The sequence below is a fragment of the Ranitomeya variabilis genome, chromosome 2 (genome assembly GCF_051348905.1).
Source record: "Ranitomeya variabilis isolate aRanVar5 chromosome 2, aRanVar5.hap1, whole genome shotgun sequence".
NCBI classification, from domain to species: Eukaryota; Metazoa; Chordata; class Amphibia; order Anura; family Dendrobatidae; genus Ranitomeya; species Ranitomeya variabilis.
Window position 1 is genome coordinate 183758784 of NC_135233.1, and position 16478 is coordinate 183775261.

A 16478-nucleotide genomic window follows, 5' to 3' on the forward strand; every position below is an offset into this window, starting at 1 on the left:
AAAAATCTGCAGAGTAATCCGCAGCATGTGCACATAGCCTGACAGTTTGTAAAGCATGGCAAACGTCCTGCTTTGCTATACTTCACAATCAATCAGACTCCAAAAAGTGAAGTCTCGTCGCTCAAGAACAGCAGTATATCGTCCGCGTATAGCGATATTTTTTCTTCTATTGATCCCTACTTAAAACCAGAGACCTCCACAGACTGCCGAATTTTGGCGGCCAACGGCTCCACAGGCAAAGCAAACAAGAGGGGAGAGTGGACACCCCTGTCTCGTTCCTCTATGTAGCTTTATCTTATGAGAAAGCTCCCCATTCACTCTAACTTTAGGTAATGGTTGAGCATACAGCAGCTGAACCCAAGACACGAATTGTGGACCGAAGCCTAAACAGTGTAAGACCTGCCACAAGTACCCTCATTCCACACTGTGAAATGCCTTATGGGCGTCTAAGGTTGCGATAACTCTATGACCACTGTTATCAGCCCCCAATTGTACATTCAGAAAAAGCCTTCTTAGATTAACTGCTGTAGACCTGTCAGGCATAAAGCCAGACTGATCTGGATATATTAACTTGGCGATAACACCCGTCAATCAGGTCGCTGACACCCCAGCCAAAAGCTTAACATCCGTAGTGAGCAAACTAAGACTTTTTTTTTTTTATTTTATTCTATTTTCAAGGCTTTGTTATAAACTTCTGTGAAGCACCTGGGGGGATCAAGATGCTTATATCTAGACTAGATGGTGGCCCAATTCTAACGCATCGGGTATTCTAGAATATGCATGTCCACTAGTATATTGCCCAGCCATGTATGTCACAGGTTAAAAAATAAACATATACTCGCCCTCCGAAGGCCCCTTGTAGTCCTGTCGCCTGTGTGCGGTGCACGCGCCAGCTTCCAGTCCCAGGGTTGGTATGAGCGCAGGACCTGTGATGACGTTGTGGTCACATGACCGTGACGTCATGGCAGGTCCTTCTCGCATACCATCCTTGCCACCGGAACCTGCCGCTTGCATGGAGCAGTCACCGGAGCGTCGCAAGGAGCGGGAAAGGCGGCGGAAGGTGAGTATATAATTTTTATTTTTATTATTTTTAACATTAGATGTTTTTACTATTGACGCTGCATAGGCAGCAACAATAGTAAAAACTTGGTGACACAGGGTTAATAGCGGCGGTAACAGAGTAAGTTACCCGCGGCATAATGCGGTCCATTACCTCTGGCATTAACCTTGTGTGAGCGGTGACTGCGGGGAGTATGGAGCGGGTGCCGGGCACTGACTGCAGGGGAGTAGGGAGGGACTAATCGGACTGTGGCTGTCGCTGATTGGTCGCGGCAGCCATGACAGGCAGCTGGCGAGACCAATCAGCGACTTGGATTCCATGACAGACAGAGGCCGCGACCAATGAATATCCGTGACAGACAGACAGACGGAAGTGACCCTTAGAAAATTATATAGTAGATAAGTTCCCTGAGGGGTCTAGTTTCCAAAATGGTGTTACTTGTGCCTAAACAGTGGAAACTCCCCACATCAGGGGCCCTCCAAATGTGACATGGCATCTGCTAATTATGAATATTTTTATTCAAAAAGTCAAATGGTGCTCCTTCCCTGCTGTGCATCCAAAAAGTAGTTTTCGTCCACATATTGGGTATCTGTGTAATCAAGAGAAATTGCAAAACAGATTTTGGGGTTCATTCTCTCCTGTTACCCTTGTGACAATAAAAACATCTAAAGTAAAATTTTTGTATAAAAAAAAACAAAAAAAAAACTTAGATGTTTTTGTTTTTTTTCTAAATTCCATTAATTCCTGTGAAGCACTAGAAGGGTTCATAAACTTCTTGAATGTGGTTTTGAGCACCTTGAGGGGTGAGGGTTTTTAGAATGGTGTCACGTTTGGGTTTTTGTCATAAAGACCCCTCAAAGAAAAAATTATTTTGTTGGAAAAATGATAAATCGCTGGTCAACTTTTAACCCTTATAACTTCTTAACAAAAAAAAAATTGTGTACAAAAATTGGGGAATGTTGATTATTAACTATTTTATGTGACATAACTCTGATTTAAGGGCTAAAAAAATAAAAAGTTTGACAATTGCAATTGAGGTAGCTGAGACCCTGAAAAACAAGATCGAGGCTGGTTTTTACAGCCTTCTGCCACATGAGCGCCATTATTCACCAAATAGCGGTGATGACATTAAGAAAACAGATCCGATTTTTTTTTTTTTTCAAATTTTTGCCATATTTCCATTTTTTTCCACAAATAAGGGCAAGTCATATCGAACAAATGTTACCCCTATCATGAAGTTTAATGTTTCATGGAAAAAGTCTGTCACTGGCATCTGTTACAGTTCCAAAGTTATTACCACATTACCACAGTTAATTATCACAGTTAATTACCACAGTTAATTACCACAAGTTATTACGACAAGTTATTACCACATTACTGACACTGGTAAAATTTGGACTGGTCATGATGGGGGTTAAGACAAAACATAAGGCAGAAAGACTCAGAAACCAGCAACAACTGAAGTCATCTGCAGTAAAGGCAGATCATCACACTAGAGGACACCCAGCGTTTTGTGACGTCCATGGTTTACCGCCTACAAGCAGTCATTGCCTGCAGAGGATTCTCTACAAAGTATTAAAAACGAGATGGTGGCCCGATTCTAACGCATTGGATATTCTAGAATATGTATGTAGTTTTTTTTATGAAGATTTTAGAATAATACGTTGAATACACAGGATTCGGCCGGCCGCGACCAATTAACGAAGCGTGGTTCAAATCCTGCGCCAATTCGCGGCCAGACTGCGCCTGTCGCTGATTGTTCATGGCCGGCCACGTAGTATATAGCACAGCCCACGTAGTATATAGCACAGCCCACGTAGTATATAGCACAGCCCACGTAGTATATAGCACAGCCCACGTAGTATATAGCACAGCCCACGTAGTATATAGCACAGCCCACGTAGTATATAGCACAGCCCACGTAGTATATAGCACAGCCCACGTAGTATATAGCACAGCCCACGTAGTATATAGCACAGCCCACGTAGTATATAGCACAGCCCACGTAGTATATAGCACAGCCCACGTAGTATATAACACAGCCCACGTAGTACATAGCACAGCCCACGGAGTGTATAACAGCCCACATAGCATATAACACAGCCACGTAGTGTATAACACAGGCCACGTAGTATATAGCACAGCCCACGTAGTATATAGCACAGCCCACGTAGTATATAGCACAGCCCACGTAGTATATAGCACAGCCCACGTAGTATATAGCACAGCCCACGTAGTATATAGCACAGCCCACGTAGTATATAGCACAGCCCACGTAGTATATAGCACAGCCCACGTAGTATATAACACAGCCCACGTAGTACATAGCACAGCCCACGGAGTGTATAACAGCCCACATAGCATATAACACAGCCACGTAGTGTATAACACAGGCCACGTAGTATATAGCACAGCCCACGTAGTATATAACACAGCCCACGTAGTGTATAACAGCCCACATAGCATATAACACAGCTACGTAGTTTATAAGAGCCCACGCACGTAGTGTATAGCACAGGCCACGTAGTGTATAGCACAGGCCACGTAGTATATTGCACAGGCCACGTAGTATATTGCACAGCCCACGCAGTATATTGCACAGCCCACGTAATATATAGAAATGTGGGCATCATATCCCTGTTAAAAAACAAACAAAACAGAATTAAAATAAAAAATAGTTATATACTCACCTTCCGTTGGCCCCAAATCCAGGCAAAGCGGTTACCGACGCTCCTCGCGCACTCTGGTCTCAAGAGTGCATTGCGGTCTGCGAGATGATGACGTAGCGGTCTCGCGAGACCGCAATGCATGGAGCGATCACCGGAGCGTCGCGAGGAGCGGGAAAGGCCTGTTCCTGATCAGGGGGCCGACGGACGGTGAGTATATAACGATTTTTTATTTTTTTTAATTATTTTTAACATTAGATCTTTTTACTATTGATGCCGCATAGGCAGCATCAATAGTAAAAAGTTGGTCACACAGGGTTAATAGCAGCATTAACGGAGTGCGTTACACCGCGGCATAACGCGGTCCATTACCGCTGCCATTAACCCTCTGTGAACGCTGACTGGAGGGGAGTATGGAGAGGGCACTGACTGCGGGGAGTAAGGGGCGGCCATTTTGCCGCCGGACTGTGCCCGTTGCTGATTGGTCGTGGCCATTTTGCCGCGACCAATCAGCGACTTGGATTTCCATGACAGACAGAGGCCGCGACCAATGAATATCCGTGGCAGACAGACAGGAGGACAGACAGAAAGACGGAAGTGACCCTTAGACAATTATATAGTAGATGAACATTTTATTTATGGTGAAGTTAATTTGTCCAATTACTTTTGAGTCCCTGAGATGAGGAAACTTTGTAGAAAAATCAATGCGATTCCTAAAATATTTCCAGAATATTTTTGTTCAACTTCTTTAATTAACCCTGAAAGTCAGCACTTCAATGTCATCTCAGTTGTTTCATTTTACATCTTGAGTAGTGGCATGGAGAGCCCAAATTACGGAGAGTCGGTCACTGCCAAATATTTCTGGACCTAGCTGTACGTTGTCCATATAATTTCTGAGTTGTACTGTAATGCACTACCTTTAAATGTTTTCTTCTGTTATTTCCATTGATGTTAAGCAATTTTCTTTTACCGCAGACAAATATTAAAGAGACAGAAGAAGAAAACCGTCTACAATTTAATTTTGAGAAGGTATGTGCCATTTTCTATCACTTTTGCCCACAGTGACAACTTATATTTAGACAGTTTAGCATTTGGATTGCGGTAAAACGTACCGTAGCTACTCTGGAATAGAGAGAATACAAAATGTAATATTTAAATGGAATCTGTCAGCAGGATTTTGCTACCTCATCATAGTGCAGCCTGAGATAGGCAAGGAAGCTGAATCCAATGATATCACTTATATTACTTCGTGCAGCCATTCTGATACAGAGTTTAGATTTAGCAATGAAGCAGAGCTGAGAAAGCTAACCCTGCCCACACCAGGCTCTGTACATAAAATTGATTTAGGTAACAATGCACAGTGTTAGATCAGTTAAACACCTGTGCCCTTAAAGGGAATTATTTTCTGGAAAATCCATTGCAAAAATGATCGTTAACTCATATAAAGAAACAATGCACATAAAGGATCAAATTGTATCAAAAAGTTTTTGATGCTGCATGGGCAGCATCAATAGTAAAAAGTTGAGGACACACACACTGCAGGGGAGTAGGGGGGGACTAATTCTCGGCCGGACTGTGCCCGTCGCTGACTTTTTGCGGCAGCCAGGACAGGCAGCTGGCGAGACCAGCGACGCGGGATTTCCGTGACGGAAGTTGCCGACAGACAGACAGAAAGACGGAAGTACCCCTTAGACAATTATATAGTAGATATAGGAATCCAAAAAACGGAGGCAGCACACCATCAGTAGTGGAAAAAGCAGGAGCTACTTTTATTAGCCCATTTCAGCAACGTCTCGGTTCTAATGGATGTGAACATTTTTCAAGCAATGAATAGGTGCATGTGACAAATATATATAGGGTGCAAACAATTAGTCTTTAAGATCAAAATAGCCATGGCTCCCCCCACTCAGAATATGTAAACTCACGCGCTGCAGAGTATAAATGCACATATTCTGCCATTTCAACTATTGGCGCTGCGATTAAGTTATAATACGCACGCGCTTAGGGTATAATTGTTTCAAGAAGTTCTACAGTACCTGTGGCCAAGAAGTCAGTGCAATTCTACCGTCATATCTTGCATAATAACGCATATCAAATATGCAAATCCTTTATATATAAAGGACCTCATAATATTGACATCCCAGAAATGTACCATATAAAGGATTTTCTCCAATACCAAATGACCTGAGTGTGTGTACATATAGTGGGGCCACCCAACCAGTAAAGAATGGGATATACATCTCCTTGAGAAACGCACATCCCAGCCTCAACCTTGTGTTGGGTGAAATCCTCCACCAAAGCCACACAAATCACAGGAAAGATGTAATCTATACAGAATATATATCCATACACTTCATGGCTGAGTAAAATGCCGGATTACGGTGCGCACATCCCCCATTAGCTGGGGCTGATGACCCACCGTACATAAAGGGGGAGGCACATATCCCGCCAAGAGAATGCACCTCGACCCCTGTTTCCAGGCTTACAATAACCCTTAAGCCTATAGAACTCCTACAAAGACAAAAGGATATAATCTAGAGGAAAAATTTAATTGGAGAAATCCAGGTTTAATGGCAATTTCAATATAATTAAAACATGGATGCAAAAAAAATTCAAAAAATCAATCGGCGGCATATAACAAATCCACAGGGACTTCTGAAAGGGGTGAGCCATGTGATATAGTTCATAAAGATGTTCCATTTCTCAACCAATCTAGAAAGAGAGAATAACAATATGTGTTAGATATATAATAGAACCATCCCTATAGAAAAAAAGGAAAAGTCCAGAGAGACAAGAAAAGAGGCACGCCATATGAGTACATTCTACAAAACCGTGTGTAGTTTATAATCAACATTTAACCCATAAGGGTTTAGTGTGTTCAATTTACGAATCCATAATAGTTCCCTGGCTTTACATTATGGATTATGGATTCATAAATTGAACACACTAAAACCTTATGGGTTAAATGTTGATTATAAGCTACACACATTATATATATATATATATATATATATATATATATATATATATATATATATATATATATATATATATATATATATATATATATATATATATATATATATATAATCTATAATATAACGCTGGGAGCGTCACTCTGTCCCACCACTTTATAGACTGCGCAAGCGCCGGCGCAGTCTGGACCCCACAGAGTGACGCAGCCCAGAGGAGATCGCGGTATGCATAAGCACTGAGCGCATACCGCAATCTCCGGAGAAGCAGGGATGTGCCAGGAGGGTGAGTATGCTATATTCACTCGTCCCCCGTTCCACCGCTGCGTGCCGCCATCTTTCGCGTTCTCTGCATTTGACGTTCAGGTCAGAGGGCGCAATGACGCAATTAGTGTGCGCCAGCGCCGCCCTCTGACTGAACAGTCACAGCCAGAGCACCCGGAAGAAAGAGCGGCACGCTGCAGTGGAACGGGGGACAGGTGAATATAGCAAGTGCCGGGGGCCTCAGCCAGCGGCGATACCGACACCTGACCCCCATAGCACGCCGGTGTCCCCACCTACTCAGGCCCCCGGCACTCTGTGCCCAGCGACGATAGGTGAGTATGTCTTTTTTTTATTATTTTATATCGCAGCAGCATACGGAGCATATAATACTATGGAGCATTTTATGGGGGCCATCAACCTTTATGGAGCAGCATACTGGGCATATACAATGGAGCATCTTATGGGGGCCATCAACCTTAAGGCCATGTTCACACGTTGCGTTTTTGACGCTGCGGATCTGCAGCAGTTTTCCATGCGGTCTGCTGTACCATGTAAACCCATGGAAAACCAAATCCGCTGTGTACATGCTGCGTAAAAAAAAAAACTGCAGCGTTTCTGCACCCATTGACTTGCATTGAGTCAGGCACCTCCGCAGCAAAACCGCAGATGTAAAAAAGATCTGCGGTTTAGCTGAGGAGGAAACGCTGCAGTTCGGGAGTTGGGAAGAGTGCGGGCGGAGACTGTGTGCGAGCTTTCCATGCCGAGTCTGCGGGCTGTCCGGGTGGTGGTCTGCGGGCTGTCCGGGTGGTGGTCTGCGGGCTGTCCGGGTGGTGGTCTGCGGGCTGTCCGGGTGGTGGTCTGCGGGCTGTCCGGGTGGTGGTCTGCGGGCTGTCCGGGTGGTGGTCTGCGGGCTGTCCGGGTGGTGGTCTGCGGGCTGTCCGGCTGGTGGTCTGCGGGCTGTCCGGGTGGTGGTCTGCGGGCTGTCCGGGTGGTGGTCTGCGGGCTGTCCGGCTGGTGGTCTGCGGGCTGTCCGGGTGGTGGTCTGCGGGCTGTCCGGGTGGTGGTCTGCGGGCTGTCCGGGTGGTGGTCTGTGGGCTGTCCGGGTGGTCTGCGGGCTCTCCGTGCTGGGTCTGCGGCATGTCCGGGGGGGGTCTGCGGCATGTCCGGGGGGGGTCTGCGGCATGTCCGGGGGGGTCTGCGGCATGTCGGGGGGGGGGGGTCTGCGGCATGTCCGGGGGGGTCTGCGGCATGTCCGGGGGGGTCTGCGGCATGTCCGGGGGGGGTCTGCGGCATGTCCGGGGGGGGGTCTGCGGCATGTCCGGGGGGGGGGGGTCTGCGGCATGTCCGGGGGGGGTCTGCGGCATGTCCGGAGGGGGTCTGCGGCATGTCCGGAGGGGGTCTGCGGCATGTCCGGGGGGGGGGGGGGGGTCTGCGGCATGTCCGGGGGGGGGGTCTGCGGCATGTCCGGGGGGGGGGTCTGCGGCATGTCCGGGGGGGGGGTCTGCGGCATGTCCGGGGGGGGGGGGGGGTCTGCGGCATGTCCGGGAGGTCTGCGGGGTGTCCGTGTGTGTGTGCGTGCAGGCATCGTCCAATGGGACTACAAGTCTTATTGGGCTATGCCTGCTACAGTGACAGTGAGTCACACATTAGCCAGTGATCGGACAGTAGTAGTCCCATCATCCGGCTAATGTGTTGAATGTATAAAAAAAAACGAAACACAAACCTACAACATACATGCAACATATTACATGCATGCAACATACTACATACATGCAACATACATACTACATACATACTACATACATGCAACCAGGTACGGACTGGGTCTAAAATTCAGCCCTGGCATTTGAAATCACACAGTCCCATGCCGCCCCGTCCCCAAGAACCAGATGGGATATATTACTAATATTACCCTGGAAGGAGGAAAGCAAGATTTACTTCAAGACCAATACTTCTAATGATTCCCGTGGCTGCTGGGGTAAGCAAGCCACTTTGTTCTCCGTCACAACTCTTAACATTATGGTTGTCTGGAGAACACCGATTCTGTTAACAATGTAGCAGACAAGCAGCCCTTGACCAGACAGGCCCTTCTGGCATTTGCCAGAATTGCCAGTCCAGCCCTGCATGCAACATACTACATACATGCAACATACTACATACATACATGCAACATACTACATACATACATGCAACATACTACATACATGCAACATACTACATACATGCAACATACTACATACATGCTACATACATGCAACATGCTACATACATGCAACATACTACATACATGCAACATACTACATACATGCAACATACTACATACATGCAACATACTACATACATGCAACATACTACATACATGCAACATACTACATACATGCAACATACTACATACATGCAACATACTACATACATGCAACATACTACATACATGCAACATACTACATACATGCAACATACTACATACATGCAACATACTACATACATGCAACATACTACATACATGCAACATACTACATACATGCAACATACTACATACATGCAACATACTACATACATGCAACATACTACATACATGCAACATACTACATACATGCAACATACTACATACATGCAACATACTACATACATGCAACATACTACATACATGCAACATACTACATACATGCAACATACTACATACATGCAACATACATGCAACATACATGCAACATACATGCAACATACATGCAACATACATGCAACATACATGCAACATACATGCAACATACATGCAACATACATGCAACATACATGCAACATACATGCAACATACATGCAACATACATGCAACATACATGCAACATACATGCAACATACATGCAACATACATGCAACATACATGCAACATACATGCAACATACATGCAACATACATGCAACATACATGCAACATACATGCAACATACATGCAACATACATGCAACATACATGCAACATACATGCAACATACATGCAACATACATGCAACATACATGCAACATACATGCAACATACATGCAACATACATGCAACATACATGCAACATACATGCAACATACATGCAACATACATGCAACATACATGCAACATACATGCAACATACATGCAACATACATGCAACATACATGCAACATACATGCAACATACATGCAACATACATGCAACATACATGCAACATACATGCAACATACATGCAACATACATGCAACATACATACATGCAACATACATACATGCAACATACATACATGCAACATACATACATGCAACATACATACATGCAACATACATACATGCAACATACATACATGCAACATACATACATGCAACATACATACATGCAACATACATACATGCAACATACATACATGCAACATACATACATGCAACATACATACATGCAACATACATACATGCAACATACATACATGCAACATACATACATGCAACATACATACATGCAACATACATACATGCAACATACATACATGCAACATACATACATGCAACATACATACATGCAACATACATACATGCAACATACATACATGCAACATACATACATGCAACATACATACATGCAACATACATACATGCAACATACATACATGCAACATACATACATGCAACATACATACATGCAACATACATACATGCAACATACATACATGCAACATACATACATGCAACATACATACATGCAACATACATACATGCAACATACATACATGCAACATACATACATGCAACATACATACATGCAACATACATACATGCAACATACATACATGCAACATACATACATGCAACATACATACATGCAACATACATACATGCAACATACATACATGCAACATACATACATGCAACATACATACATGCAACATACATACATGCAACATACATACATGCAACATACATACATGCAACATACATACATGCAACATACATACATGCAACATACATACATGCAACATACATACATGCAACATACATACATGCAACATACATACATGCAACATACATACATGCAACATACATACATGCAACATACATACATGCAACATACATACATGCAACATACATACATGCAACATACATACATGCAACATGCAACATACATACATGCAACATGCAACATACATACATACAACATGCAACATACATACATGCAACATGCAACATACATACATACATGCAACATGCAACATACATACATACATGCAACATGCAACATACATACATACATGCAACATGCAACATACATACATACATGCAACATGCAACATACATACATGCAACATGCAACATACATACATGCAACATGCAACATACATACATGCAACATGCAACATACATACATGCAACATGCAACATACATACATGCAACATGCAACATACATACATGCAACATGCAACATACATACATGCAACATGCAACATGCAACATGCAACATACATACATGCAACATGCAACATACATACATGCAACATGCAACATACATACATGCAACATACATACATGCAACATACATACATGCAACATGCAACATACATACATGCAACATACATACTACATATATGCAACATGCAACATACATACTACATATATGCAACATGCAACATACATGCAACATACATGCTACATACATGCAACATACATACTACATATATACAACATACAGCATGCAACATACTACATATATACAACATACAGCATGCAACATACTACATATATACAGCATGCAACATACTACATATATACAACATGCAACATACTACATATATACAACATGCAACATACTACATATATACAACATGCAACATACTACATATATACAACATGCAACATACTACATATATACAACATGCAACATACTACATATATACAACATGCAACATACTACATATATACAACATGCAACATACTACATATATACAACATGCAACATACTACATATATACAACATGCAACATACTACCTGCATGCAACATAGAGTACATACTCACCATCACTTGTCACTTTGATCCCCGAAGCCAGTGTCACCTGTAAAAAATATTAAAATAATAAACAAACAATGTACTCCCTGATCCACAGAAATCCAATTAAAACAAGGGTCCCACGACAATCTCCCGTGGAGAGCAGTAGCATCAGCTGATGCGACTGCTCTCCAGGGGCTCCAGGAATACAATGACAGAAGGTAACCTTACGCATTGTATTCCTCCGGCACTGTAAAAAATAGTCCCTAGTCTCACTTGTGGCACTGCTGTGTGAGAAAGTTCCCACTCAGCAATTCCATAAAGTGAGACCCTGAACTAAGGTAACCTCAGTGATGCACTGCAGGAGCCATTGTCTCCTGTCAGTGTGTCACTGAAGTTCCTATAGAGCAGTGACATCACCCGATGTCACTGTTCTAGAGGGGAGATCGTCCTGGGACACTCGTTATTAATTGGACTGCGTCGGACAGGGAGTATACGGTTTATTATTTTTAATTTTTTACAGGCGATCGAGTATGGTAAGTATGGTTAAATTAAGAATATTAAAATACTTGGCTGTGTCTTCAATATTTTTTTTTATTTTTTAACTCTTTCACTACTATAGGATTAATAATGGATAGGCGTCTTATTGATGCCTCTCCATTATTAACCCGGCTTAATGTCACCTTACAATAGCAAGGGGACATTAACCCCTTATTACCCCATATCCCACCGCTACACGGGAGTGGGAAGAGAGGGGCTAAGTGCCGGAATTGGCGCATCTCACAGATGCTTCATTTCTGGGGCGGCTGGGGGCTGGTATTTGTAGCCGGGGGGGACAATATCCATGGCCCCTCTCTAGGCTATGAATATCAGCCCGCAGCTGTCTGCGTAGCCTTTCTGGCTATAAAATATAGGGGGACCCCACGTCATTTTTTATTTTTTTGGCGAGACCGCTAAGTCTTCTGGGTAATTTCGCAATGCATCCTGGGAAAGGAAGATGGCGGCCGGCGCCAGCAGCTCGGCGGAGCTTCGGTGGATCCCAAGCGTCGGTAACCACTTCCTGGATTCAGGCACCAACGGAAGGTGAGTATATAACTATTTTTTATTTTAATTCTTTTTTTTTTTTTTTTTAACAGGGATATCATGCCCACATTGCTATATACGTGGGCTGCGCAATATACAACGTGGCCTGCGCAATGTACTACATGGGCTGGGCAATATACTATGTGGGCTGTGCAGTATAATACGTGGGCTGCGCAATATACTATGTCGGCTGTGCAATATACAACGTGGGCTGCGCAATATAAAACGTACGCTGCGCCATATACTACGTGGCCTGCGCAATATACTACGTGGGCTGCGCCATATACTACGTGGGCTGCGCCATATACTACGTGGGCTGCGCCATATACTACGTGGGCTGCGCAATGTACAACATGGGCTGTGCTATACATTACGCATACATATTCTAGAATACCCGATGTGTTAGAATCGGGCCACCATCTAGTACATGGATAACTATGGATATATGTATAGATATATCTATAGATATAACTAAGGATATACTGTATCTATCTGGCTACTTTCACACATCAGGATTTTGCCGTCGGGCACAATCCGGCGAGTTTTGTAAAAACGGATCCGTGTTTTTTTTCCGCTGGTTTCGTTTTCTCTCATTGTTGTATTAGCAGAGGATTGCGCCTGATGGCCACACGTTTCATCCGTTTTTTGCCGGATCCGTCAGAACAGCTGTTTCCAGCGGACGGAGAAAATGTACAGAAAAATGTTTTTTTTTTCTGTCCGGCGAAAAAACGTCCAGCGACGGATCCGGCGAAAAACTGAGATGTGAAATGATGAATCCGGCCTCCGAATCCAGTTTTTCATGCATTTTTCCATTGAAATCATGCATATTTTCCGTTCTCTCTCTCAAAAAAAAACCGGATCAGTTGCATCAGTTTTTCACTTTTGTAACGGATCCGTTTTTTAAAAAATTTGCCGGATCCTGCCTGATGGATAGATGTAGATAGATATATGGATTAGTTAGGCTACTTTCACACATCAGTTTGTTTCCGTCAGGCAGGATCGAGCGAATTTTTGAAAAAACGGATCCGTTGTAAATAGTGAAAAACTGATGCAACTGATCCGTTTGTTTTTTTGAGAGAGAGAACGGAAAATGTGCATGATTTCAAAGGAAAGAATGCATGAAAAAACGGATTCGGAGGCCGGATTCATCACTTCACATCTCAGTTTCATACATTTTTCGCCGTATCCGTCGCTGCGCGTTTTTTTCGCCAGACACAAAAAACTTTCCACTGTATGTTTTCTCCGTCCGCCGGAAACAGTTTCTTTTGACGGATCCGGCAAAAAACGGATAGCCTAACTATCCATATGTCTATCTACCTCTGTCTATCTACCTCTGTCTATCTACCTCTGTCTATCTACCTCTGTCTATCTACCTCTGTCTATCTACCTCTGTCTATCTGTCTATCTCTGTTTGTAATGTAGTGTGGGTTGGATAAATGTAAAAGAGGAGGTTGGACAAGACATGACATCACAAATCTTTTTTTTTTTTGTTCAATAATACATCTTTATTTAGCTTACAAAAGCGCATCAAAAAACCGCATCAAAAACGCACCTGCATTTTCTGCCAAGAGCTGCGGATTTAGTGCAGAAAAATCCGCAGGCAAATCTGCAACGTGTGAACATACCCTTATGGAGCAGCTTACAGGGCATATGGATGGGAGCAGCACATTACAGAATGGGGGCGCAGGATGGGAGCACCACATGACAGGATGGGGGTGCAGGATGAGGAGCACCACATGACAGGATTAGGGTGCAGGAAGGGAGCAGCACATTACAGGATTAGGGTGCAGGATGGGAGCACATGACAGGATGAGGGCTCAGGAAGAGAGTAGCACATGACAAGATGGAGGCGCACAACACGATGGCGGCTGCACAGGACAGGATGGGGGCGCAAGATGATAGCAGCAGCACATGACAAGATTAGGGCGCAGGATGGAAGCACCACATACCAGGATGGAGACCATATACCGATATGTGTACATATGTGTGTGTTTATATATATATATATATATATATATATATATATATATATATATATATATATATATATATATATATATATATATATATATATATATATATATATATATATATATATATACACATATATATACACACACACACACACACACACACACACACACACACACACACACACACACACACACACACACACACACACATACACACATACACATACACATACACACACACACACACACACACACACACACACATACACATACATATGTACACATATCGGTATATGGTTTCCATCCTGGTGTGTGGTGCTTCCATCCTGCGCCCTAATCTTGTCGTGTGCTGCTACCATCTTGCGCCCCCATCCTGTCATGTGCAGCCGCCATCTTGTTTTGCACGCCTCCATCTTGTCATGTGCTGCTCTCTCCCTGAGCTCTCATCCTGTCATGTGCTCCCATCCTGCACCCTAATCCGGTAATGTGCTGCTCCCTTCCTGCACCCTAATCCTGTCATGTGGTGCTCCTCATCCTGCACCCCCATCCTGTCATGTGGTGCTTCCATCCTGCGCCTCCATCATGATAGATAGAGATATATATATATATATAATATATATATATTAGTCTAAGGGGTACTTCCGTCTTTCTGTCGGCAACTTCCGTCACGGAAATCCTGCGTCGCTGATTGGTCTCGCCAGCTGCCTGTCATGGCTGCCGCGACCAATCAGCGACGGGCACAGTCCGATTAGTCCCTCCCTACACCCCTGCAGTCAGTGCCCGGCGCCCGCATACTCCCCTCCAGTGAGTCAGCCACTGCTCACACAGGGTTAATGCCAGCGGTAAAGGGCTGCGTTATGCTGTGGGTTACGCACTCCGTTACCGCCGCTATTAACCCTGTGTGACCAAGTTTTTACTATTGATGCTGCCTATGCAGTATCAATAGTAAAAAGATCTAATGTTAAAAATAATAAAAAAACAAAAAACCTGCTATTCTCACCTTCCGTAGTCCGACGATGCGCTCGCGCCTGCAGGTTCCGGTGCTAAGGATGCTATGCGAGAAGGACCTGCCATGACGTCACGGTCATGTGACCGCAACGTCATCACAGGTCCTGCGCTCATACCAACCCTGGAACCGGAAGCTGCCGCGTGCACCGCACACAGGCGACAGGGACTACAAGGGGCCCTCGGAAGGTGAGTATATGTTTATTTTTTATTTTTTAACCTGTGACATACATGGCTGGGCAATATACTACGTGACTGGCCAATATACTACATGGCTGGGCAATATACTACGTCGCTGTGCAATATACTACGTCGCTGCGCAATATACTACGTGGCTGGGCAATATACTACGTGGCTGGGCAATATACTACGTGGGCTGTGCAATGTACTACGTGGCTGGGCAATATACTACGTGGTTGGGAAATATACTACGTGGGCTGTGCAATGTACTACGTG

The 16478-nt window shown here is 43.8% G+C and overlaps 1 protein-coding gene across 1 annotated transcript in view; it reads left to right on the forward strand.

Moving 5' to 3' along the window:
- FSAF1 (40S small subunit processome assembly factor 1) overlaps positions 1 to 16478 on the forward strand; it is a 68940-nt gene that overhangs the window by 13378 nt on the left and 39084 nt on the right. The window contains exon 3 of the mRNA XM_077283280.1: positions 4702 to 4755. Within this exon, the coding sequence (XP_077139395.1) occupies positions 4702 to 4755 (54 nt within the window). The remainder of the gene's footprint in view (positions 1 to 4701; positions 4756 to 16478) is intronic.